Source organism: Squalius cephalus, assembly GCF_949319135.1.
Source record: "Squalius cephalus genome assembly, chromosome: 11".
NCBI classification, from domain to species: domain Eukaryota; kingdom Metazoa; phylum Chordata; class Actinopteri; order Cypriniformes; family Leuciscidae; genus Squalius; species Squalius cephalus.
The window spans coordinates 20,458,715-20,482,640 of NC_137132.1; the positions used below are offsets into that span (position 1 = coordinate 20,458,715).

The 23,926-nt window shown below is 37.5% G+C and overlaps 1 protein-coding gene and 1 long non-coding RNA gene across 3 annotated transcripts; both read left to right on the plus strand.

Moving 5' to 3' along the window:
* The first annotated feature begins 24 nt into the window (after positions 1-24).
* mrps23 (mitochondrial ribosomal protein S23) lies at positions 25-2,976 on the plus strand. 2 transcript variants are annotated; one of them, XM_079885771.1, is made up of 5 exons: positions 25-200; positions 519-698; positions 1,552-1,629; positions 1,724-1,847; positions 1,929-2,976. In XM_079885771.1, the coding sequence occupies exons 1-5, from the start codon at positions 157-159 to the stop codon at positions 2,070-2,072; spliced, it is 570 nt and encodes a 189-aa protein (XP_079741897.1). In that variant the 5' UTR covers positions 25-156; the 3' UTR covers positions 2,073-2,976. The 2 variants fall into 2 exon arrangements, with proteins under 2 accessions (XP_079741897.1, XP_079741896.1); XM_079885770.1 differs by having other exon boundaries at positions 41-200; positions 1,926-2,976.
* A 946-nt stretch (positions 2,977-3,922) lies between these two features.
* Positions 3,923-18,151, plus strand: LOC307167734. Its single transcript, XR_013822855.1, has 3 exons — positions 3,923-4,077; positions 16,272-16,450; positions 18,123-18,151. It is a non-coding gene; the product is annotated as an uncharacterized lncRNA (long non-coding RNA).
* The last annotated feature ends 5,775 nt before the right edge of the window (positions 18,152-23,926 follow it).

A 23,926-nucleotide genomic window follows, 5' to 3' on the forward strand; every position in this document is an offset into this window, starting at 1 on the left:
TTCGCGTCCTAGTAGTTTGTCTATGATGGGTATCCGTAGTAACACCGGAAGTGGTGTATCCATGCTGCAGCAGAGAGTATTTGTAACTCACATTTTAGTCTCTTTTCTGTTTTATATACTGATATCTAATTAAATTTGCATTATCGAATAGACATTATGGCTGGAAGTCGACTTGAGAAATTCGGGACTGTATTTACCCGGTAAGCATTAGTGACAGCATGCTTTTTGAGATCATTTCAAGGTTAATGATAAAAATGTGTTTTAAAACAAAAGAGATCGGATTACTTTCAAATGAAGGTGTACTATGTAAAATCGTTTTATAATTCCAAGAAATGATAAAACAGAGACATTTTGTATGGTGTATATACGTTAGTAATTGCTTTTGGCAGTTGAATCTAGAACAGAGCAGTGTTAAATATCTTTTTGCAGCAGTTTGCTGACACACGCATGTGTTGCTCGTCATTCATAATAACACTGTGTATTTAGTTCGAGTTCTCATTGTGATGCTGTTTGCAAAGGGTTCGTGATTTAATGCGAGCTGGAGTCATCAAGCAGGAGGAAAAGCCCATCTGGTTTGATGTGTATGCTGCTTTTCCTCCTAAGAGAGAGCCACTCTACGAGAAACCTGTGAGACCACTGAAAAAACATGCAGAAGACACTGTACCTGAAATCTTATACAAGGAGGATGAAATACGAGCGTAAGTCCAAACAAACCTGTAGAAAATCTTCGCTTTCAGCAGTATTGCTCTCCCCATGGTCATTGATATATATAGAATGTCTTATGGTCACTCTGTGCCCTTCATTTGTACTATAGGCTATATATTTTTCCTCCCAGCTATTAATGTTTGTGCCATCTCTGTTGATGAATTAATTATATGTAATGCCTTTATTGACTTTGTTTTTTTATTTTGATCTTGGTGCTATATACACTGCTGTTTAAAAGTTTGGGGTTGGTAAGAAATGAATACTTTTATACAGCAAGGATGCATTCAATTCATAAAAAGTGATAGTATATATGCTGTTCTTCTGAACTTTCTATTCATCAGAGAATCCTGACAAAAACAATTTCCACAAAAATATCAAGCAGCACAACTGTTTTCAATATTGATTTATGATGAATATAAGAAATTGCACCAAGTATATTAGAATATTATATTAGAATGATTTCTGTAGTAATGAAGACTGGAGTAATGATGCTGAAAATTCAGCTTTGCCCTCACTGGAATAAATTACATTTAAAAATATATTAAAATAGAATAGTTACTTTAAATAGTTACAACATTGCTGTATTTTTATCAAATAAATGCAGCCTAAAAGACTTTCAAAAACATAAACAATCTTACCAACCCCAAACCCTTGAATTGTAGTCTACATATAACTTAAAATTATATTAACAAGGTCCCAGATTTTACTGCTGTCAGGTCCTTTTCGGAAAACACCTCCAACCCATTTTTGGGTCACGGCCCATCAGTTGATGATAACTGCAATAAACTTGCGTGCTTGCCGGAACCTGTACAGTAAATCTACATGACTTTTCTTCTGTGATTGTAGGAAGTTCTTTGAGGTTTATGGTAATGGACCCAGAGCTTTTGAGCTCCTCAAGCCCAACTTTGTTTCTTCATGTCAGAGGTAAGTTTTATAATGGGAAACTAAACATATTACTGTACACTGAGTGTTTTCTGTGCCCTTTGATTTAGTTCTTGATGTGTACTTCATTATTCAGGTTTGTGATGAAGCACAGTGAATTAGAAAGCAGAGGGGATGTCAAACCTGAGCTTCTGTTTGAAGAGACCGCAAAAGCACTGCTCGCAGAGGGAGTTTATTTAAGAAAGAGAGGAGGACCTGGGGTGAGTCCGAGTCTGAGAGCTGAATTGTTCTTTAGCCTACTTGTCTCTTCATTGTCCATCATGTTTCTTTGTAACCAGCAGGTGGCACCAGAGTCTCGGAACCCTTTGCTGAACATGAAGTTGACTGACATGTTGGCAGAGCAGCAAAGAGACACAGAGACGATTGTTCCAGAGAAACAGCCACAGGCAGAGACAGTGAACCCTGACGGCCAGACGTCATCATAAATATACCACTTTCCTCTGTTAGGACAACATAAGCTGCTCCTGCCTCCAGCACACCAACAAATGCTGCTCAATCATGCATTTTTGATGCGTCATAATACCGGGACACAGATATTGTTTGTTCTGTTGTGGACACTATGCAAACCCAGAAGAGCAACATGTGTCTTTTTCCCTCTTGGTGTCAAATGAGTGATGTTGAAGACAGTCAAAATGGTTTTGGCTTGAGGTCTATATAGCCAAGCAGAGACTTTATAATACAGATCTAGTAAGTGTTTAGTTTCTGTGAAAGTGTCTAATGTCTGTGTAATAAAATATGTGGAGTGTTTAATGAAAGTACTTTCAAGTCCATTAACGACAGAAGTGGTAAAGTATCCGCGCTGTAAATCTGTGTTTCATTTCCAGTTTTCAGAGTCACTCTATAAACTTATGATTCTTATTGATATTCTCCCAAACCGCCCCCTTTTTTTTTTCTTTTTTACGGCATCCTTGTTACCGGTGCACTCTTGCGTTTAAATACATCCTCAGCACAATCTTAAAGAAATTTATTATAAGAACGTTTTTCTTGTGATGTTTCAGCTATGTAAAAAATCAATGGAGAGCTGATCTGCACAGACATTACATTTCAAATTACTTCACAAATGCCATTGTCTTAAACTCCAAGCATTTTCCCCACTCTTTCAGAGGTAATGTTAAACCGAAATATTTTGATGTAAAGAATTACTGACAATTGCTCATTTGTCATTTAAACATCACTTGTGTTTGTAGCATAATATAATAATCATTAGAGACGGACAAACAAACACTGGAACACGGACAATGACCCAAAAATGAAGAAATGATTTGACCAATGGAAGGTTAGTATTTTGTAATTGCCTAGACATGAATTAAATAAAAAGTCTGTGGTATGAACTGAAGACACGATCTAATTTAGCAGAACATGGATGTCTCAAGCAGACCTCTTTTCCCAAATGACTGAAGGCTTTATTAGCTGCTGAAGAACATGGACAATGTACTGAATAGTTACTTTTTGTAAATTACAACTATTCAATACCATTTACTTTCAATATCCCACAAATGGCCTTGTGGGAATGTCATTGAATAGCTATCGGGTAATCAATTAGGAATTTGTTAACAGGAACAACCATTTAAATGTTTTCGTGTACCAGGAAAAATGTGATAATTCAAGGATGTGAATCATTTTTACAGCAGTAATTTAAAGAAAACAAAGACATGACTCATCAAATGAGCATGCCCTTGATTGTTAGTGTTTGTTTTTGTCTCTAAAGACACTTTAAACCGCAGACTTCATAAAAGCACTACTTAGAGACCAGAAATCCCATTAGTGGGTAAACGTTTGCTACTGACTGAGCATCGGACCCAAACACATTTCACATTTTGTGCTCGATGAACAAACAAACAAAAAATCTTTTTCCATTTCCTTATTTTGATTATGCCTTTGTCACATTCTAAAGGAATTCAAGTTTACAGAGTAGCCTATTGTGGCTACTAATTTCAAATTTTGAGAGATTACTTAATCCAGTCTAGACATAATCTCTTCAGGTTCAGGCAAATACCTTTGGTTCAGGTCCTTCATTGCTGTCTAAGAGTAAATGGCTTTAAACCATAATTATGTGAGTAACATTCCGTATGTTTCTCTTTTTGTGACACTAGTTTCCTGAAAGGAGTTGACCGCTAGATGGCAGTAATGTGATGTCTATTGACAGTTGATATCTGTCGGCTGTTTGTTCAAAAACGCAAAACACATCTTGGATAACATTTTACACAGAAGTTTTTTTCTTCTTCTCGATGTTGCAGTTTAATTTGTGTAATTTTTTCAGCTTTAATGGTTTTTATATGTGTGTTTTCATGTGTGTGTGTTGTGAAGGACCCAGATGCAGCTGAAATTAGTGAAGGAGAGGCGTGTAAGTAGTAAAGGCAGAGGCGCGTGACGGACGCTTGGAGGGTGAGGACTGCTCCTCAACACAACAACCGTTCAACAATTACCATGGTAACTAACCATAGTTCCTCTCTAAATACCATAGTTATTGTTACTGCCATGAAAATACACAGTAAATTAATAATTTATTTCTTGGCTAATAGTAAGTATGACTGCCCCAGCCAAGTTAAAAGAGACCAGGGCTAGTTATCACGGGTTGTTCTCAGGAAGTTGTATATATATATATATATATATATATATATATATATATATATATATATATATATATATATATATATATAGTAAACATTATTAAGAAGTAAACAGTGTGACTTACAGATTCAGTTAACATCCAGAGAGTGTGTTTATTGTTTATTTTTAAACCACAACCTTTTAAAAATGATATATTTAACCATATCTTTAGCATTTCTCATCCAAACAACGTCAAACTTGGCACTGCACTTACTCGTGCCCGTAGCGAAATATATATATATATAGCCTATATAACGTTAGTTAGTTGTGGTTTTGTTAGTTTGTTTTAATACAAACATTATTATAAAATAAGTATTATCAAGAAATGAAATAAATAAGTTAACACCAAACCTACACTACAAGCTAGCTGAAATCACTTCAAACTGCACATTGAGGTCATCTTTTGACTTCAGTTAAAAGCAGTTTTTCTCTTGCACAAAACAATAACATTTTAATTAGGGTGACAGCTACAAACATAAATTTATACTACAGTAGATTAATAAAAAATTATATAACTGAAAACAGTGATAAACAGCAGTAGGCTATTTAAATATCTATTTTGCTACAAAAAGGTTAACATGCCATGCAGAGTGTTTCAGGAACACAGTGATTATTAATTAAATTGCAGTTTTTTAACCAGTTAAGAAAAAAAAACCTCTTTAAACAAACATGTTCTCTATTTGAGAGAGAGAGCGAGAGAGAGAGGTTCTAGTAGAGCGTGTTTGATTGCTTCAGCTTGTTCCGTAGAAAGGCTGCAAACTGAAACAATGCTTTTTCATGCTACAAAGCTACACAATTGTGAACAGTTTAACTACTACTTGTACGCTACTGCAAATGTAGTTTAGGTGTGTCAGTACTTTGCACACATGATAACCAAATTTTCATGTTAAACTGACTCTTTGAAACAGTTGCTCTTTGACTTAACTTGATGTTTTCATTTTGAAATAACATGTTTTAATCAAGAAACCCAATCAAACAGGACTTTCATTTCCCATCATGCTTTGCAAAGGGGTTGAACTGGGAGAGTAAATGTTGAAATAAAGTGTTATTTTATGCAATTTTTTTTAGCAAGATGAGAAAATAGAGAGACTTGTTAATGTTTAATGTTCTATTATGTTGGTGTTTAAACGTTTTTGTTATGTTAGCAGCATAGTTCGAATTACGGGGGGTATTGTGGGGGTCCGACCCCCCTAGATCAGACTTGGACCCTCCCAAAAGGGATAAAAATAATAGTTTGGGGGGGGGGGGGGGGGGGGGGGGTACTGAAAAAATGTAATAAAATATAATGTTAGCCTATCCAAAATTGTATGTATTTAAATCATCACATACAAACTATTCAGGAAATAATCTAATGAAATACGATTTTCAAACCCTCACTCCCCATTGGGCTGTACCATTTCTCTGGTACGTTCAGACTGTGTTCTTTGCTATGGTTCTGATATCACTAGCTGTCAAAACGTACGTACCTGCTACGGGCGCAGGCGCTGGTGTGTCAGCGAAAAATTAAGGGTAATTGGCTGAATCAACTTTAATCTCTGCCTATGGTTTTTACTGCCATGTATATCATCATGCGTTGTGCTTTGTGGTAAATGTTATGAGCAGCTCGTCACATAGGCCCTTTTAAGGGGGCTTCAGATTGAATCATGTTCAGCCAAAAAGCTCATTTTTAAGAGTGAAATATTATAGAACAAGGAATACTAATACGGTTTTAAGGTCCTCACTTCAGGATAGATCTGGTTCATTTACACATACGTTTTTAAATTTTAATGTCCTGAGATTACAACCGGCTTATTTGAAGTGTCCCTGGTTATGTCTTCTCTTTTGTTATGTCCTGATAATGAGACATGATCTGTACACACTAGATGTGCACTACTGCTTCTGTCTGGTGGCCAAACAACCCTTTGAGTGCTCCATCACCATAATCAATGGCAGGTTGAGCCGGCTGGGGTTTGAAGACCTTTACACAAACACTGTTTGTTTTACTTCTCCACGGCCACGGAGCTCAGAAGAAAGGCTGCCATCCAGTTGCCCTGGTCATGGTATCGATTGGGACCTGCTTGTTTGTTGTTTTATTTATTTATTTGTTTATTCAGCACTGGAACTCTGGGATTCTCCCCTCTGCATATGTCAAGGGCATTTTTCTCATCTCTGGCCTACAAAAACTTCAATCTGCTTTGCAGTGCAGGCCTGCCGTACTGATTAATTACATAAAGATGCCTGATGGTTTAAATTAGCCTGGTATATTACTTGAGAGACCTGAATTACTGTAGTTGGTCTTCCTCTCTCTGCTGAGGTCTGCACAAATACAGGCAGCTCACAATCCTTAACCTAAAATATGATGCTCTCCAAAAGTCCCCAGAGTGTGTATGTGAAGTTTTAGCTCAAAATACCTCACAGATTATTTCTTATAGCATGTTAAAATTGTCCCTTTTTGAGGGGGAGCAAAAACGTGTCGTTTTGTGTGTGTCCCTTTAAATGCAAATGAGCTGCTGCTCCCGGCACAGAGGGTGTGTTATCAGCTCAGATTACCTCACACAGACACGCACTAAAATGTCAGAAACTGTTCTGCCTTTTATGTTTAAACTGTAGTCGGACAATGATGGAGAGACTCAAGAAGAAGTGACAACATGTAGAATGCAACAGGACATTTCTGAATGGTTAGTTGATGAATTTATGTTGCTGATGTGGAGTTAGCTATCTTCAGGTCTTTGAATGGCATATTCTGTCATGATAATATATAAAATCGCTCGTGTGGGAACTGTTATAAGATGTGTTTTACGTACTGTATTGCATGTGAAAAGACGGATGCGACAGCTTGAGCATACTCACAAATGTGCTTTACTACAACAACTATTCCTCTTCTCAACATGGACTGTGTCGTGTTCCCAGGGGCGGGGTTTATGTAAATTTTAGGATTTGTGATGTCACTAACCCGGGAAGAATGTCGTGTAGTCCCTACCAGCCTTTTGTTGTAGTCCTTAAAAAATGATTTCTTTATAAGCAAATATCTCCCTCTGCTTTGAACTTTGAGCGTTGTAACTTTGCAGATGTTGTTTACGCAATATTACACACTAACTAAATTTAAAAAAAGTGAAATCATAATCAAACACCCCTTTAAACACTCACTTTAAAAAACAGGGTTTTACAGCCTGATGTCAAATGAGAAAAGTTTGAAAAACCTAGATATAATTATTCAGAATGTACATTATACACTGCATTTTTTATTTTCTTAAAGTCCCCATATAGTCAATAATTGTATCCCTTAAAACTAATATTTGGTCACCAAAATTACATATTGAAATGTTTTTTTTTTCCTTGAAAAAAATTATTTCATGCCTTAAAATAGCTTGAATATAACTCTATACCCTTGACTCATTTAGTATATGCTGTTCTATGAATATGCAAATTGGCCCCGCCTCCACTCACTCACACCAGCTCAGAGATCCACTTGTTGACGATCACACGTTGACGTAATTGGTTACAAGGTAGTTTGTGACAAGATTTCAAACTGTATTTTTTAAACTGTCTTTGGTTCACTGCAGGTTTAAGGAGAAAATACTCAGCAATGGTGTTGACTTATGCATTTGTACACGGTTTGTCTTAAAGCATATTAAAAACACCACATAGACATCCTTTGACAGTTAAGAGTTCATTATACTATAAAAATACCCTGTAAGTTTCAAAACTCAAAACTTTCTTGTTATTCCAAAAACTGCTTTTATTGAAACCAAGGCCAGCAAATGACAGGATCTAAAAAGTGGAGACTTGTGACGTCACACTTCAGCTTTCGTTTCTCTTAGTAGGATGAAAATAATCTTTAAATTAAGAAACTTTATATTATATAAAGAAAGCGATCAAAGAATGCTCCCTTTCCAATTGCCCAAGCTGTCAATCAAACAGCCCGAGTTTATCTGGACACTTGCCAAAACTCGTTGAAATCAATCATCACAAAATCATGACGCTGTTACAATGTACAGTACAACGAAGCTTTTACTGTATTTATATTGTGTTTGCATTGTTATTTGGTGAAAGCCAGAAGTGTAATTTCATACGCGATCAACAGACTGTCTGTCATCTGCTCAATGCTCATCACTGCAACCTACTACCATACTTTTCACGATTCCTTAATCTCGATAGCTGTTCTCTAAAAGTTTTAGAGAGAGTTCCACATGTAATACTAGCTATTTCATATGCAAACATGTCAGCCAATCACAGCAGTGGGCGTTCACACTGAAGTCTCACAGCAGACACGCCCCTTAAAACAGAGCGTTCAGATCAGAGGCTAAAATCAGGCTTGGAAAAATGCCTTTTATTTATAAATTATGACCATTTTTGATGTTAAAATCATACTAACATTATAAGGGCACCCCAGGAAACATTATAAAATGTAATAATAAAAAAAGGTTTATGACCCCTTTAATAAAAGTAACACAGTTATAATGCTTTATAATACACCTTTAATGTATCATAACAAATTAAATGCTGCTCACATGCTTTAATGCATTATACTATTTTTTACATATTTACATAGGTATCCATGCATATATAATGTATTATAATAGCTGTTAATCATATATGACAATATAAAAACTATTTGTAAGATATTATCAAACATTTGCAGTACACATTATATAAACCTTTCTATTCTTTACAAAACATCATCATTTGACACTTTAGAGAGCTCAAGAACCAAACAACCTTAATCTTAAAAGAAGCATGTAGCCATCTCAAAAACACTAGGCTTCTGGATATGCACCATTAAAGATTTATTTATTAATAATTTACGTAATATGAATAGCCAAAATTGATCTACATTTTGAGCTTTTTAAATAAAAATAAAAAAAACATTTAGAAATGAAAGAATGAACCTGTTAACCAACTGAAACACAAAAGAACTCCAGTGCTGCCTTTCACATGCTGCTGTTTATATCACAGTTGTGCTGTCGGGATATACAATAGCCTGTCTAAAGTCATAAGAAAGACATGAAAAATACAGTATTTAGGCCAGTTTAAAAGCCTCAGTTTAAACTGTCAGGCATCTCAGTTGACCAGGCAAAGGGTTAAGGCTCTCCCGCGGAGTTCTGCCTCTTCCCCGTCAACACGTGCGATCCAGGTCAATGCAATTTGCTCTGCGGGCGAGTTCATTTTCACATGGCATTGAAATGCACGGCCACACGCGCTACCCGCCTGCATTGCCTCAGGTCTGTTTCCTCTCTTCTGTCACCTAGAGCCAACCTTTCACATGATACAATTCTAAATAATTTTTGATAATTAATCCTTGTGAAAGGGTTTTCTAACAAGCCTAAATTGCATATAAAAGTCTTTGACTTAAGCTGTGCTTTAAAAAAAAAAAATCAGAGCTGAAAGCTCACAATTAAAAGCCTGGGGGATAAAAGGGAGCCCAAAGAGCAATTGCACCCATGTGGTGCGTTCATGTCATAACTTGCCTCATCCTTTCCGTTTAGATCCTCATGTTGTACAGTTCAGAAAATATACACTGTGATATTTCAAAGTGAAAACATAGAGATTTTTGGAGTATGTGCTACAAGAAATGACCATTTCAGTCTTTCTACTTCAAACTCTCACACTTCTTTCGATGTGTTACTTGCTGTATCTTTGTCATTATTTGTGAAATGTAATAGCAGTTCCCAAATGAAAATTGTTATAAAGTAAATACTGCACTTTTTTTTTTTTTTTGTGCACTCGTTCAGCGTAAACGGACCACACAGGAGTCAGCGGTTGGTGTGGTCGAGGCCTTCTGTGGTTGTGATTCACAACCTGTTTTTGAGCCCCCTACAGGGTCTGTGAGTTCTGCTATACCCTACCCCAAAGGTGCAGGTGAGCTCAGACTGATCTGAGATCAGAGACGCAGCCACGGGCGAGCCCTCTTACATGATTCCATGTCCTCAGGCTATGAAGTCTGAGCCGAGCTTTGGAGGGGCAAGAGGTGTAAAGGGATAAATGGAAACTGAATTCAACAGGCTGCCGCCAAGCGTGGTGTCATCAGCTGATGCCACAAAGGCACTTTTTTCTCCCTGACAGGAGCTGTTCAAGGCATTTTTTCCCCCTTTATCATCTTCTTCTTTTAATCCTTCAAGGACAGGAAGAGCTCTAATGGGAGACCAAAGCATGTGCCATCTACACATTTTAATGCAAAAAAATGAACATCTCTGCTTGAGACTTTTGAAAGAAGCTTGCTTTTGTGGATTTTTGCCAGTCACTCTCAGTTCTGAGAGGACAACTTGTGCTATTGACACGACAGACACCTTTCTAACCCTTCAACACACTCATTTGGATGTGCGAGACCAATCACTATCATTACGGCTGATTCCTTTAATATGATTTTCAGACTTTCATTTAAAAATTTTGGCTTGTACATTTAGTTTAGGGAATCCGATTGTGTTTGTTGCACAAAGAGAGTCGCTCGCGCAACCAGAGCTGTTAATTATGATTGGTTTGTTATTGCTCACCAGAGCATAACAAATCGCCATTATGTTGTTTTGCTGAGTCTAATTTAATTGTAACAAAAGTAATTATCTCTCATTTATATTGATGCCATAAGCAGAAGTAAGAGAGCACCTGCTGCCATAAGCCAGTTGTTTACTAAAAATAAACCAGGTGAAATCTAACCTCGTGTTCTTCAACGTACCATCCATCAAGAACTTCCTCTCCCACTATATTTGCAGAAAGAGTGAGTTGTTTATGCTCAGTATGCATTTTATTCTTGGGTGAGCTATATAAAAAATGTATAGTTTACTTAAACTTTCTTTTGCAAGTTTTTCTTTGTTGTAAATTTCAAAGGTATAAATCAAAAAAGTAAAATCTACTTATCTTTGCAACATAACATTGAATAAAGTGAGGGAGTAAACCTTTGCAAATCTTTTGCTGTGGCACTTCAAATAATCTAATAACAGTCAACTGAATAACATTTCTAAGTGCCGAAATATATTAGATTTCAAACAACCCAACAAATGTAAAGAACTAAATGCATGCTCACTAAAAGTGAGACAACAAAGCATGTGAAGAAAAGGTCTGCATCCACTGACCTCAACAAGTCCTATTTATCATGATATACATATATGCATATACAATATTCTCAACTTCAAGTTCTTTTTTGCATTGCATTTACCTCAGTCTTGTTTTTCAGTAAAAAAAAAAAAGTGAAGTTCCTTTAGAGAGTATCAAAATCTCTACAATCTTTACATGAACTTTTCCCTGTGGACATGTAACTCATCCGCAGTAGAGGAGAACGAGCCAGGTCTTCTCTCGTAATTTTCAGTGAATATCAATGAAACCTACATTTCTATGAGAAACGTACAGTAAAAATAGACAAACACCTGAGGCTAGTCCATTTGGAGCGCCGCCAATTACTACACCCACCAAGGAGAACGACAGCGATTGTCCCTGAAAAGTTCTACCCATTCTTAACAATGATTTGTATTCAGTGTCTTGACTATTAGCCTACTCAAGTATGAATGTAGAGGACATCTTTCCGTGGCACCATCTTCGCCCAGGGGGACGGTTGAAAGAGCCCGACGAATGCGGTGAATGCTATTTTTCTGGGCATCGTTTCCTCTGACGGCCGCCTGCCAAAACCTTAGCGGTCGAAGTGATATGACAACCCCCACCCTGGAATCTCTGCAACATTTTGCCCCGGCAAGATGTCAATAACAGGCTCCAATCGCCCAATCTTCAGGCCCGCCCGGCTCTGCAGGCTTTTTCCGGGAATGCATCCTTCAATGTTCATTCTATATTAATGTTTGTCAGGAGTGATTCTCGTGCTGTCTGGGGTGGAGGATTGACTGAAGACACTCGGAGAGCTGCATAATGAGAATCTTTAATATCGTCTCCCTGTCTCCCTCCGCTGCAGATGAGATTGTTTGGGGCTAAACTAGCGAATGCGCTAAAATACTATTTATTTTCTGATGGGCCTGTGGCATCTCTCGGTTTCTCTCTCTCTCTCTCTCTCTCTCTCTCGCTCTTCTCTATTTTCTCCGTCCGTGAGACCTGAGTGCTCATGTGAAAAGTTTGCATCGCTAAAGAGGAAGAGGGAAATAACCTTGAGGAGTAATTTGACTCCGTCACTTGTCTCCGTCTGACAGAAGAGGCGATTACGGCCTCGCTCTCAAAACTGGAGTGTTTGCAAATACAGTATTCACGTACAGTTGGGCTCGGGCAGCTGTGTAATCACCCCCCTAAGTAATGTGACACTTTCTTGCTGCAGTAATAAGGGAAGGAGATTTGAAATTTTCTCTCTCATCCCCCATGAATAACATTAAAAATGGAAACCGTCCGAAGCGGAGGACGGTGATAAAGCCCCTCGTATTAATTATGGCTTTAAATAAATAATGCATCCTCATCTGGATCTATTCTCTTCCGCTCGTTCATCCGGCCTCTTCATCACGCTCTCATCCACAGTTCAGCACTTCTGATCAATCCTTCAAGGACAGTGGAAGATTGGATGATGGCCGAGACACACTTTTTTCCGGAGGCTTGGGAATTTCAGTGGAAGTGCTTTTTCTCCTTTTGTTCCTGGCATTACCACAGAATTGATCTGAAAAATGCACCAATTTCTCAAAGAAAAAACAAAGTATTGGCAGGAAGCTCTTCTCAATTTTTTGCTCAGCATCAGAAACAGTGCTGAAAAAAAAACAAAAAAAAACCTCGGTGCTGGACTGAATGAAAATTCCCAGTGATTTCAGCTGGATTAAAAATAGGAAAAAATTGTTAGAATTACCTTTCACATTTTCCTTATTATAGGCTAATGTACACTTAAAGTTTGAGCACAGTAAGAGGTTTTTTTTTATGTTTTTGAAATAAGAATTTTATGCTCACCAAGACACTCATTGCTGTTTTTACAGAAGTTTTGATCAAATTAATGCAGCATTTGATCAAAACTTCTGTAAAAACAGCAATATCTGTGAAATATTACAATTTAAAATAACTGTTTTCAGTGTCACATGATCCTTCATAAATCATTATAATATGCAGATTTTTATCAATATTGAAAAGAGTTGTGCTGCTTAATATTTTTGTGGAAACCATGATACTTTTTTGTCATGTTTTTTTTAATGAAAATCTTTACAATATAAATGTTACATTATGAATACTGTATATATAAACTTATAAATGTCTTTACTGTCATAAATGGCTGAATAAAAGTATTTCTTTAAAAACAAACAAAAAAACATCTTACTTACACCCAGCCACACACAAAAGCCGCAACACTTGGTACATACAACACAATAACGGCAACAATCAGTCATCATTCTGAGTAGAAAATGAACAATTTACCAAACAACGACATTAACAAAAACTACCGTGCAAGCCCCAGTGCATGTTGGGAACACACTGCAAAGGACTCAAATTCATGGAGACATGGTGATTGAAAAAAATATGAGATAGGAGGAAAAATTATATGTCAATGATTTTGCTCTCACAAATGTTTTGTGATCCCCAAAAAACTTTGCTTCCGCTTGGAAAAAATATGAGATGGGAAGAAAAAATGTATTGCAATGTTTTGGTAAAACTTCTGCATTCCCTCAAGAAACTTTGCGTTCGCTCGCAAAGAACTCAAAAATTTTGCATCACTAATTCCCTTTAAGGGCTCTGTACAAATTTGTGAATAAACTGTATACAATATTTTCTACTTTGGGGATGGGGGGTAGATTGTCAACTCTGTTTTAGTTTTCTTTTTCATATTGTCCCTGAAGTTGAACAATGCATGCGACAAAACCCCCCCACTAATGTTATTGACAAAAGTGCATGGAATGTGTGGCTTTCATCACAATTTATATTGATTTGATGTAATGTTTTATTTTATGTTTATGGGCGTGAGGTGTATACTCAAGGAGAGCTTATACTGTAATAACCTGTAGCTTTCGCCTACACACACACACACACTGGAGCTAAGCAGGGTTGATCATGGTCAGCCAGTGCGGCCAGCAGGGGGTGCTCATCCTGTCACTGTGTGGGATAATGCCCCTGTACACAGTAGTAGTGATGATAAGATTAAAAGTTGAACTGTTCAACCTGTGGGTACATACTGATTATTTGTTGGTTCATTATAACGTCAAGTGGAAGTAACTTGTATACAACACATTGCAATAACAAAATCCTAACAGTTTGCATTTAATCTTAAGAGATTTTTTTCTGGTTTACTTTAATTAATTTAGTTAATGCAACTCAATTTTAAAGTACCACCTGACTCCAAAATAAAGTAAATCCAACATCCCATATGTCTATTAGGTTTTAAGGTCCTCTGTATACTAGTGTACTTTTAAAAGTTGACTAATCAAACATAGATAACTCGTGTTACGTTCAAGGGCGTATGCAAATTTTGGGCCAATAAAACGCTCCCTATGTTAGCTAAAATCTTTTGACTATTGAAAAAAAGAGTACTTAAATATGTCCCGCTCCAACAAAGAAAACAGATTTAAAGGTCAATGTTAAGAATTATGGTGGTGATAATCAATAAACATTTTCCAGCAAAGTATTGGATAGGCTTAAATCAATGTGAACATTGTTAGACCAGATCTACAAGATTTCCCTTTAAACACTTTAGTGATTCCAAGCTCTCTCTGTACAGATTGGCTCGGCGTGTTTTTCCATTTTTCACGTCTATGTCCTTGCTTTGTTATAATTCTCCTTAAAGTGCTGTTGATGTCAAGCCTTAAATCTCCCAGATTTATTGTCAGATAATGCAGGAAGGTCTTTGTATTTGGCTGTCAGTGTCTGCAGTCAAAGAGCCGGCCCTGTCTTGACATATCACACGTTCAGCCGCTCTGCCTTCAGTGCAGGGAGGGCAAAAGAAGACAGGAAAAGGCTTGTCGTGGGCAGAACGGATAAAGTATGAAAGAGAAATGAATAAAAGAGTAACCGCCTCCTCCTTTCTCTTCTCGGCACTGGTGCAGAGTTGAGGTTGTCTGTGATAATCTTATCGCGCTATGATGGCTAGCGGACGGGGACAAAAGAGGCCGAGGCACGTTGAAGGTCTGATGGGTTGCTGATTGCAAAGCTGTCCAGCGGAGAGACAGTTGCCATGGAAATGATGAATGACATATGTCCCACCTGATAGGACAGGCAAAGCAGTGGAGTGATGAATAGGAACGTTTGTGTGTGAGAGAAGATGAACAGCTTTAGTGCTTTTTGGTTGCAGTTTTCATACCCTCCACACACACACTCATAACAAGTACTTTAATACCAAGTGTGGGCAGTTCAAAAGTTTTAGTAGATGACCTTAATGTGGTTCTAAAAAATAATCATTTAGCTAAATTAAAAAATTCAGCTCTTGAACATTAGCATAACACGTCTACTGACTTTTTAGGTTAAAATGAATATAAATGTATGCATTTTAAGATGTATTTTATTACCTTTTGTCCTTTACTCTTAAAAATAAAGGTTCTTTATTGGCATCTATGGTACCATAAAGAACCTTTAACTTCCATGGAACATTTACATTGTACAAAAGGTTCTTTACGTTTTTAGGTTATTAAAATGTTCTTCACACTAAGGAAAAACTGCTCAATGAAAGGTTCTTTGAGGAACCAAAAATGGTTTATCTATGGCATTGCTGCAAAAAAAAAAAAAAAAAAACTTTTCAAACTTTTATTTTTAAGAGAGTCTCATTTTAAACTGTTATTTTCAAATAATAATATATATATTTTTAAAAGTACAAATAATCAATGTATTCTCTCAATCCATATAAGATAAAAAAATAATAATAATAATAAAAAAAAAAGCCTGCGAACACCAAGGTCATGGGTTTGACTCTCAGGGAATTCATGAATGGACAAAAAATGGATGTTAATGTTAATTTCTTTGAGAAAAAAAAAAAAAACCTCTTGATAAAATGCATACATGTAATTTGCATAACTGTTGATCATAATTTTTAGTACTTACTAAACATTGCATAATACTATATGACTTAACATTACTGTCTGGCACATTATATCATATAACCAGAGAATACAGCGCCAGATCTCTGTCTTTTAACATATATTTTTCTCATTTAGAAAGAACAAGGACAAAGTGATCGGGGGAAGGTGTGAAACGAGGGTGTGTTTGCTAATACAACAGACACAACATGGCCTCCGGTCGCCTCCTCAGCGCTGACTGTGATAAATGAGTCTGGAAAAATGTGCAGCTTCACGACTAACTCACTCACAGCTGCAACTTGAGGAGGACTTTTCAGGTATTTTTAGAGAGCTTTTCTCCACTCTCTCTCTCTCCTCATACTTCTCTTAGTGTCTCGAGTGTTTATCACCAGGTGTGGAAGCAGGTTCGGTCGCAGACAGTGGCTCAGCTAACCGGGAAAAAAGCTCTCTCTTTCGCACACTGAACATAAACTAATTTTGGGCTCACTTGAGAGAATTGTTTCCTTCATTAGGGAAGCTAAAGTGTGGTGTTCATCTCCCTCTGATTGCTCTTTGGAGGTGCTTGAGGGGCCCAGACTCCCATTAGCCTGATGAGGAGCTTACTCTGCTAACCCAGCTATATGGGGCAAATTACATACATATGTGGGTGGCTGGATTCATATATTGGGCTTCAATGGTATATTACAAGCAAGAAAATCAGTGTGTTGTACTGTTATAAGAGGAAATGAGTTCTGAGCTTAAACTTGTTCTTTCTCATCTTAGAAAACTTTCAAAACCACAATCGCTTGAAGGAATTTTCTGGGTTCAGTACAAATAGAGCTCAATTGACAGCACAAAAATTGTTTCTCCTTTTCTTAAAAAAAATCTGGGTTACAGTGAGCCACTTCTAATGGAAGTGAAGCGGGTCAATCTGTAAATGTTACAATACTCACTGTTTTACTAGTATAGCTACTAGACATGAGCAATATGCCTGTTAGCATGAATTTAAAAATCACATACTAACGTTATCTGTGCAAAGTTGCATCCATTTTTAAAACTTTTTTAACAGTTTTAACAGAACAATTAATGTAAATGCATTAATAACATTAAAAGCTTCACATTTATGTGTGTAAATCCTCCAAATATTGACCCTATTGACTTACATTGAACAGTAAGGTTGTGTTCACACTTGTCTCGGTCTGCTTCCAAACGAACTCTGGTGCGATTCGAATGAAATATAACCGCAACACGTACCAAAGACATGTAGAAAAACCAAAAACAGGACATGATGTCACAAGATGTCACCCTAAAAAGGACAGAATGCTCATGCATACCTATTTATTCTTGTCATAGTCTTGATGTTTCCCACCCCAGTTCAGTACAGGCATCAAAACTGTGTCTCCTCGCAGAAGATCTTCGGAGGGATCTCTGCCGATGTTTTGACTCCTTTACACATTTTAGAAGCTCTTCACGAGTTCTCAATTCCATCATATGTACTCACGTTTAGGCCAGCACACAGCATTGTTTTGGATGTTCGAAAAGTTCCGTCCTAAAATCATAAAATCATTTTTTTTGTATCTTTAGGTTCGGTGTTAAAAATGACAGTGTGAATGCGAAGCGAACCACGACTAAATGTAGAATTTTCTTTTTTGGTCTGTACCAAAAGAACCAGGAGAACCAAACTACAAGTGTGAACACACTGTGGCTTATTTTTCGCTTTTTTTAGTGACAAAGGAAAAGTCAAAAATGTCTTTTTGTGGTAATTATGCAGTTAATTATGCTGCAAATGACGTTGATTGATCTTAACTGGTACTGAACCTGGAATATGCCTTTTATAGATATTCTTATTATAGAAATTAATTAAAGACTAAGCAAAACCATTAAATTGAAATAAAGACTAATAAGCTGTACAATGTTCTTCATGAACTGGCCCAGAAAGGGTTGGTATCCAGTTTTCAGCACGCATTGTTGTGATTTGACTGTTATCGTCATTGCAATTCCTCTCCTCAGACTTCCACGCAGGATCCGAAACTGGCCCATCACATCCGATCATTACTTACGCCGGCTCTGGCACGAGCACACCGGCAGACTGCAGAACTAGACTCCTTGAGTATCTTCAGGGTTGATCAATATTTAATGTGGCCTTTAACAAGATCAGATGTAGCAAAGATATTCTGCTCTCCCTCTTGCACGAACATTGCTGCTCTGGCCTTGGGGTGGAGTAGGGGAGGAGAGGTGCCAAGAGCCCTTTGGGTTTTATTAATATGAGTGCTTGACCTGTGTCTGCCCGACACACTATGCTGAGCTGGGAATACATTTTTCCTTTTTAAGTCTGGCTCTTGCTTGAATTCCAGGGAGCAACAGCAGGAGTATTTGTTCAAAAAGAAGAACATGTTTGACTTCACTGAATCTTAATGATAATTTCTGTACCTGTGACATTTTCATAACCATAATGAGTCTGACCGTAATGGAGTCCTCAAAGCGTCTGCAGCTTGAACCTTAATCATTTTCGCAGCACTCTTTTTATGCAAGCTATAAGATAACTAAAATACTGTACACTAAAAAATGCTGGGTTGTTTCAACCCAGATTTGGGTCAAATATGGACAAACCCATCCGTTGGATTAAATTTTTTAATACATTTTTTACCCCAATGGTTGGTTTTGTACATATCTGACACAAATTTGGGTTGAAACAACCCAGCATTTTTAGAGTGTATATTTTGATATCAAATTTAATGCAGGGCGTAGCCTAATAAAAATGTTATGGATGGGCCTAGTGAGTTTCTTCAGACACAACAAGTGTGTATATGGAAAATACAGGCTTGAAAATAATACAAATAAAATGCCCACACTTTAGCTATATTAGTTAACATGAACTAACGATAAACAATACTTTACGATAAACAGCTTTATTTAATCTTAGGTAATGTTATTTTTGACATTCTAATACATTATTACAATCAAAAGTTGTGTCTGTTAACATTAGCTAATGCACTGTGAACTAAAAATATATTGCGCATAGTTAGTTCATTAACTAATGTATTAACCAATGTTAACAAATCAGACCTTATTGTAAAGTGTTACCAATAAATTCAAATGAAATGCAGAATAACCTTGTACAAAGCCAAAATCCATAAACAATTCAATCAGATTAGGGTACGACCTGTTAGGATAAGTCCCCTGACCCTTGCCGCACAGCGTCACCCCTGGAAGAAAAGCGGAGACATCTGTTTCGCAAAGCCAGCGCTTCACATTCATATTCTATTCATAAAGGTAATGCAGGACGCCTGGCTCTTGATGATCACCTGTGGCCTTCTGTATAGAGCAGCGAGGCAAAGGCGGGGGTACGGAGGGGGGTGCCTTGGGAAGGTGGGGTGAGATCAAATTTGAACGTGCTGATGCCTCCTCCGTAAACGAATCACCCGCCTCGTCGATCAGACCTTTACACAAATAATACATCCATCAGCTTGTCGTTTCCCCTGCCCTCTTTACCGTTATCTCCTCCCGAGGCGGTCAATATCCTCGGGGCCCTGATCAGATCACAGCGGTTCCATATTTAATAAAGCCCTCCCAGCAGCCAGGCCTCTGCCTCATCCCAGACCCACATTCATTTCCATTATAATTACCTGAGCCTCTTCCCAACCGCCCCCCCCCACCACAACCTGCCCGAGCCCTTGACCAGAATCCAATCTGTGCCATCGCCCACAGTAAATCTGCCTGATATAAATAATAATGTGCGTGCAAATGAAATGCGAAAGATTACATTTGGTCACATGAAGGAGGGTGGAAGACCTTAAGGGGTGAAGGCTCGGCGGTGTATCCTGGATCGAAGACATATCTGAAGGTTAATTTGTTTTGATGCCGCCGGCAAAATCTTTGGGGCCCATCTCATCGCGGAGTGACATCTGTGTCGCCGCGGTTAAAGGGACGGGGGACTAGCAGGTGAGCTTAATGGCAATGGTGCGGCAGATCAGCATCTGGACTAGATCAGCAAATGACAAATATTGAGCTTAATTTATCTATTAATATATTGGATTAAATGTCTGATAATGTTATATTTATTAAATGATAATAATTATGAATAGAAATGTCAAAAGAACAGCATTTATAGTATATATGGGCAACATTATCAGACATCTAATACAAATGTGTTAATTGCTGCATTGTTCATAGTGGTTGTGTTTATATAGCTATGTAATGTCCCTTCTTTGACCCTGTATGTCTAAAAAACATGATATGACCATTTAAATGTAAAATAAATATACAAAATCAATTTGTAGTTTAGAAAAATCATGTCACAATGAAGGACCATTTAAAATGAACTGGTGAAAGCAAAATGGTGATTCAGTATTCAGAATAAATACACACATTCCCTTGTACATTCATATAAATGTTAACAAAAAATCTTGATGTTGATTTAAAAAAACTCCACGGACACATTATGCGTCTACAACGCCAGATTGCATTCAATTTCAGACTATAACAGCTGTCAATATAAAGCACTTTGGCCCGAGTGGAAGCTTTCTAAATAAACTGTTTATGTCTATCCAAATGTCTGATCCCTGGCAGGCATGTTTCCTTTCCTATAACAGTTCATCTTAAGAATGCTATTGTAAACATACGGCCTATGGTCTCTTCTTCAAAGTCAATTAACTTGTCTGTGTCAATCCTGTAACACACCTTCCTTGTTTAGACCCAGTGAAATATAAACACACACATACAGTATTTACCAAAACATTCTATAATTGCCAACTCTCGCAAGAGTTATTTAGTCTTTCGACGTACAAAGCGAAATCTCTGGTACAAAATGCATCGCATTCCCCAAATCCTTTGATTGTGAAAGAATGATTCTTTATCCTAATGATGATGTTGGATACTTTTACACAGAGATTTCGATAGATGAAAGGGCGCTAGGTAGATGCACGGCGTGTCATATGATTCGCTTTTATGTGTTCTTTTGTGACCAGTTTATAATGTGGCAAATCTCTACAGAGAAACAGCATCATGACAAAGGATCTGGCTTTGTGTCAGCGATTCCTGAAGTCTTGCAATCAAATGCCAAACATGATTAATACCCTGAGTGGTAGAAGGAAAGGTGGGTAGACAGAGAGGAGAAACAGAACGAGAGCGAGAGGGGAGAGCGACTATCAGTGCTCAAGATAATTTACTTGAGGGACAACCGGAATCTATTCAGGAAGCGTTGCTGGATTAGTAGAAACTGCCTTTAATTAACAGTGACACTGTGCAACCTGTTCCATACGAGCGGAATACCAAATATTTAACTCTCTGATCTCATTATAGAAATAAACACATGGTGTGCACATTGACAACGGCTGTTGACTGTGCCAAAAACGTGTCCAATCATGGATCCTATCCTCCACAGAGTCTTACTCATGCAAGCATTCTCTTTCCTATTATAAATGCAACTACAAAGCATCACTAATGGCTTCTGAATTATTTACTCCGGATACATTTTTAGCTCTCCTATAAAGGCTAGGCAATGGCTGTTCTGTTTTTGCAGATTCTGTAAATTGATTTTCTTTTACTTGTTTTCCTTGAATTGCGTTGATTGCTTAGCGTTAACTGACACCCACGTCTCTCTTTAGACTTTTTGCTCTGTTTCAGCACAATTTTGTAGGTTAATAACGTAATAATGTACATCATCTTAGTTCAAAAACCTGCGTCGTATTCACTAATCATCTGCAATCCAGTTTAATCAGGTGCTAAATAGTATAAAATTAAAGTCGTCATCTTTTCAGCACACACATGCCAACACTTTATATGCAAATTACACACATTATAGGTTGCACTTCATTCACAACCTGAAATTAACCTTGCACTGCCAGCGCAAAGCAGGTAGTAAACTGAATTTGGTTTCAAAAACATTTTTTTAGCAATCACCAATTGATCAAATGATGAGCACACGTTAGGTGTCTCCAAGTATATCCCGTCCCAATAAAGTATGGCATATAATGCCAGCAAGAAGTGGAGTTGTACTTCCCAAATTGCATTCAGCACAGATACTGTAAAAAGTGAACAGTTGGATCAACTTAAAAAAATTACTTCAATTGGTAACACCTAAAGAAATTAAGTTTTCTCAACTTAAATTATCACGTTTTTCATGATAAAACATGATAATTTAAGTTGAGAAAACTTAATTTCTTTAGGTGTTACCAATTGAAGTAATTTTTTTAAGTTGATCCAACTATTCACTTTTTACATGTTTGTGTTGTTACCTGATGATTGGCATAATTCCTTTAGTGAATCGCGCAGATAAACAATGCTATCATTCAATCATGGTGAATACCTTACTGGATGATCTCATGCTATGCAATACATAACAGCTAACATAAAATGTTTTTTTTTTTTTTTTTTTTTTTAAATAATGACATAATGACAGAGAATTTGACAGTAAGTAATGATGTGGTACATTGATTCCTGGCACTACTAACCTGAACACAACCCGTGTGTTCCCAAAGTTAACATCTGCCAATTAATTGGAAATTGTCTTGATTACACAATTATTTCAATCTGGGTAGCTTTTTTGGTTGCTGTTTAGTGATGTGATAACCCATGAGGATGAATAATTGTGTATGAAACATCATCTTTCTTCCCATAAGGGGAAGGATTCATTTCTCTCTTGTCAGGAAATTACATTCAGATGATTGCGAAGGGTCGAGGTCTGGCTAGTTCGCCCCTGCTGGTACATGCTGTAACTACAACATCTGGCTGCAAAAAAAACATTTGCATCCATTCAAAAGTAGCCATGCAATTTTTGCAAGCAACATATAATTTGAAGATGACATTTATTGGCTCTAAAACAGTGCAAAGAATGGGAAAATAATGCTAACGGATTGTGCTTACCACTGATCTAATAATTGCTCATCTACAAAAGATTACTGTTATTTTATTCAAGAGATGCTGTGTAATTCTGAACGTCCTTTAGAAACATGCTGAGTTAATGCAAAGTGTCACGAACACACCAATGACTGACATGAGAACTAAATGCATATGTAAATGGACAAGTCTTCAGTCAGCGATTTTTCTCGGCATCACACAGTCTAGGTCTAGGAAAGTCCAAAAATAACTCTCTTCTGTATCAAGCACATCTAAATGTGTTTTAACTTACAAATGATGTTTGCCAGCGCATCAGCATACTATTTCACAGGCGCTAATGAGAGCTGAAGAGAGGCTAGAGGGGCTTTGTGGGGTCTAACATGCCAACTGTGGAATATGCAAACTAACCCCGAGTCAGGAGCGCATCAGATTGGCCACGCACAGCAAATTTGCATGCGAGGCTCGAGCAGCGCTGCTCTCGGGTTGCTGCGACGTCGCCCACCGTGCCACTGCAGTCCCCAAGAGTCAATGTAGCTTGATTACACTTCATACTCACCAAATTATAATGCAAATAACGTTCCAGCCATTAACCATGCAAACCGCTTGAAATGTGCACGTGTCCCTACGGTGTGTGATGTAAATTGCTATGTCACATTAAAAGTGACACCGGTAATTCTGCACATTGTGAAGTTATTGGGTGCCAGATCTTATGAGCCGTTGTGACAGCTATGCAGATGAGTGCATTTTGCCGTACAGAGTCAATTTGACACAGTCACAGGAGAGAGATTGCTTTTTTTAAGCATAATGAAACCACACAAATTAAGAAATTACCTTTGAGCAAACCCATCCCTCCTAGCCATCTTACCGGAAACCCTACAATTTCCAGCGAGTCGGAGTAGCTTATTAGTCCGACTAAGAATTACTTTACATTCACGTTGGTTCGTTTCTCATTTAACCAGAACTGAATGATTTGAATA

Excerpts from the sequence above, each read along its gene's own strand:
- mrps23 (XM_079885770.1), top strand. The coding sequence starts at position 157 with ATGGCTGGAAGTCGACTTGAGAAATTCGGGACTGTATTTACCCG. Across the intron at positions 699-1,551 it reads AAGGAGGATGAAATACGAGC|GAAGTTCTTTGAGGTTTATG; the intron begins GTAAGTCCAAAC and ends CTGTGATTGTAG. Across the intron at positions 1,630-1,723 it reads TTTGTTTCTTCATGTCAGAG|GTTTGTGATGAAGCACAGTG; the intron begins GTAAGTTTTATA and ends TTCATTATTCAG.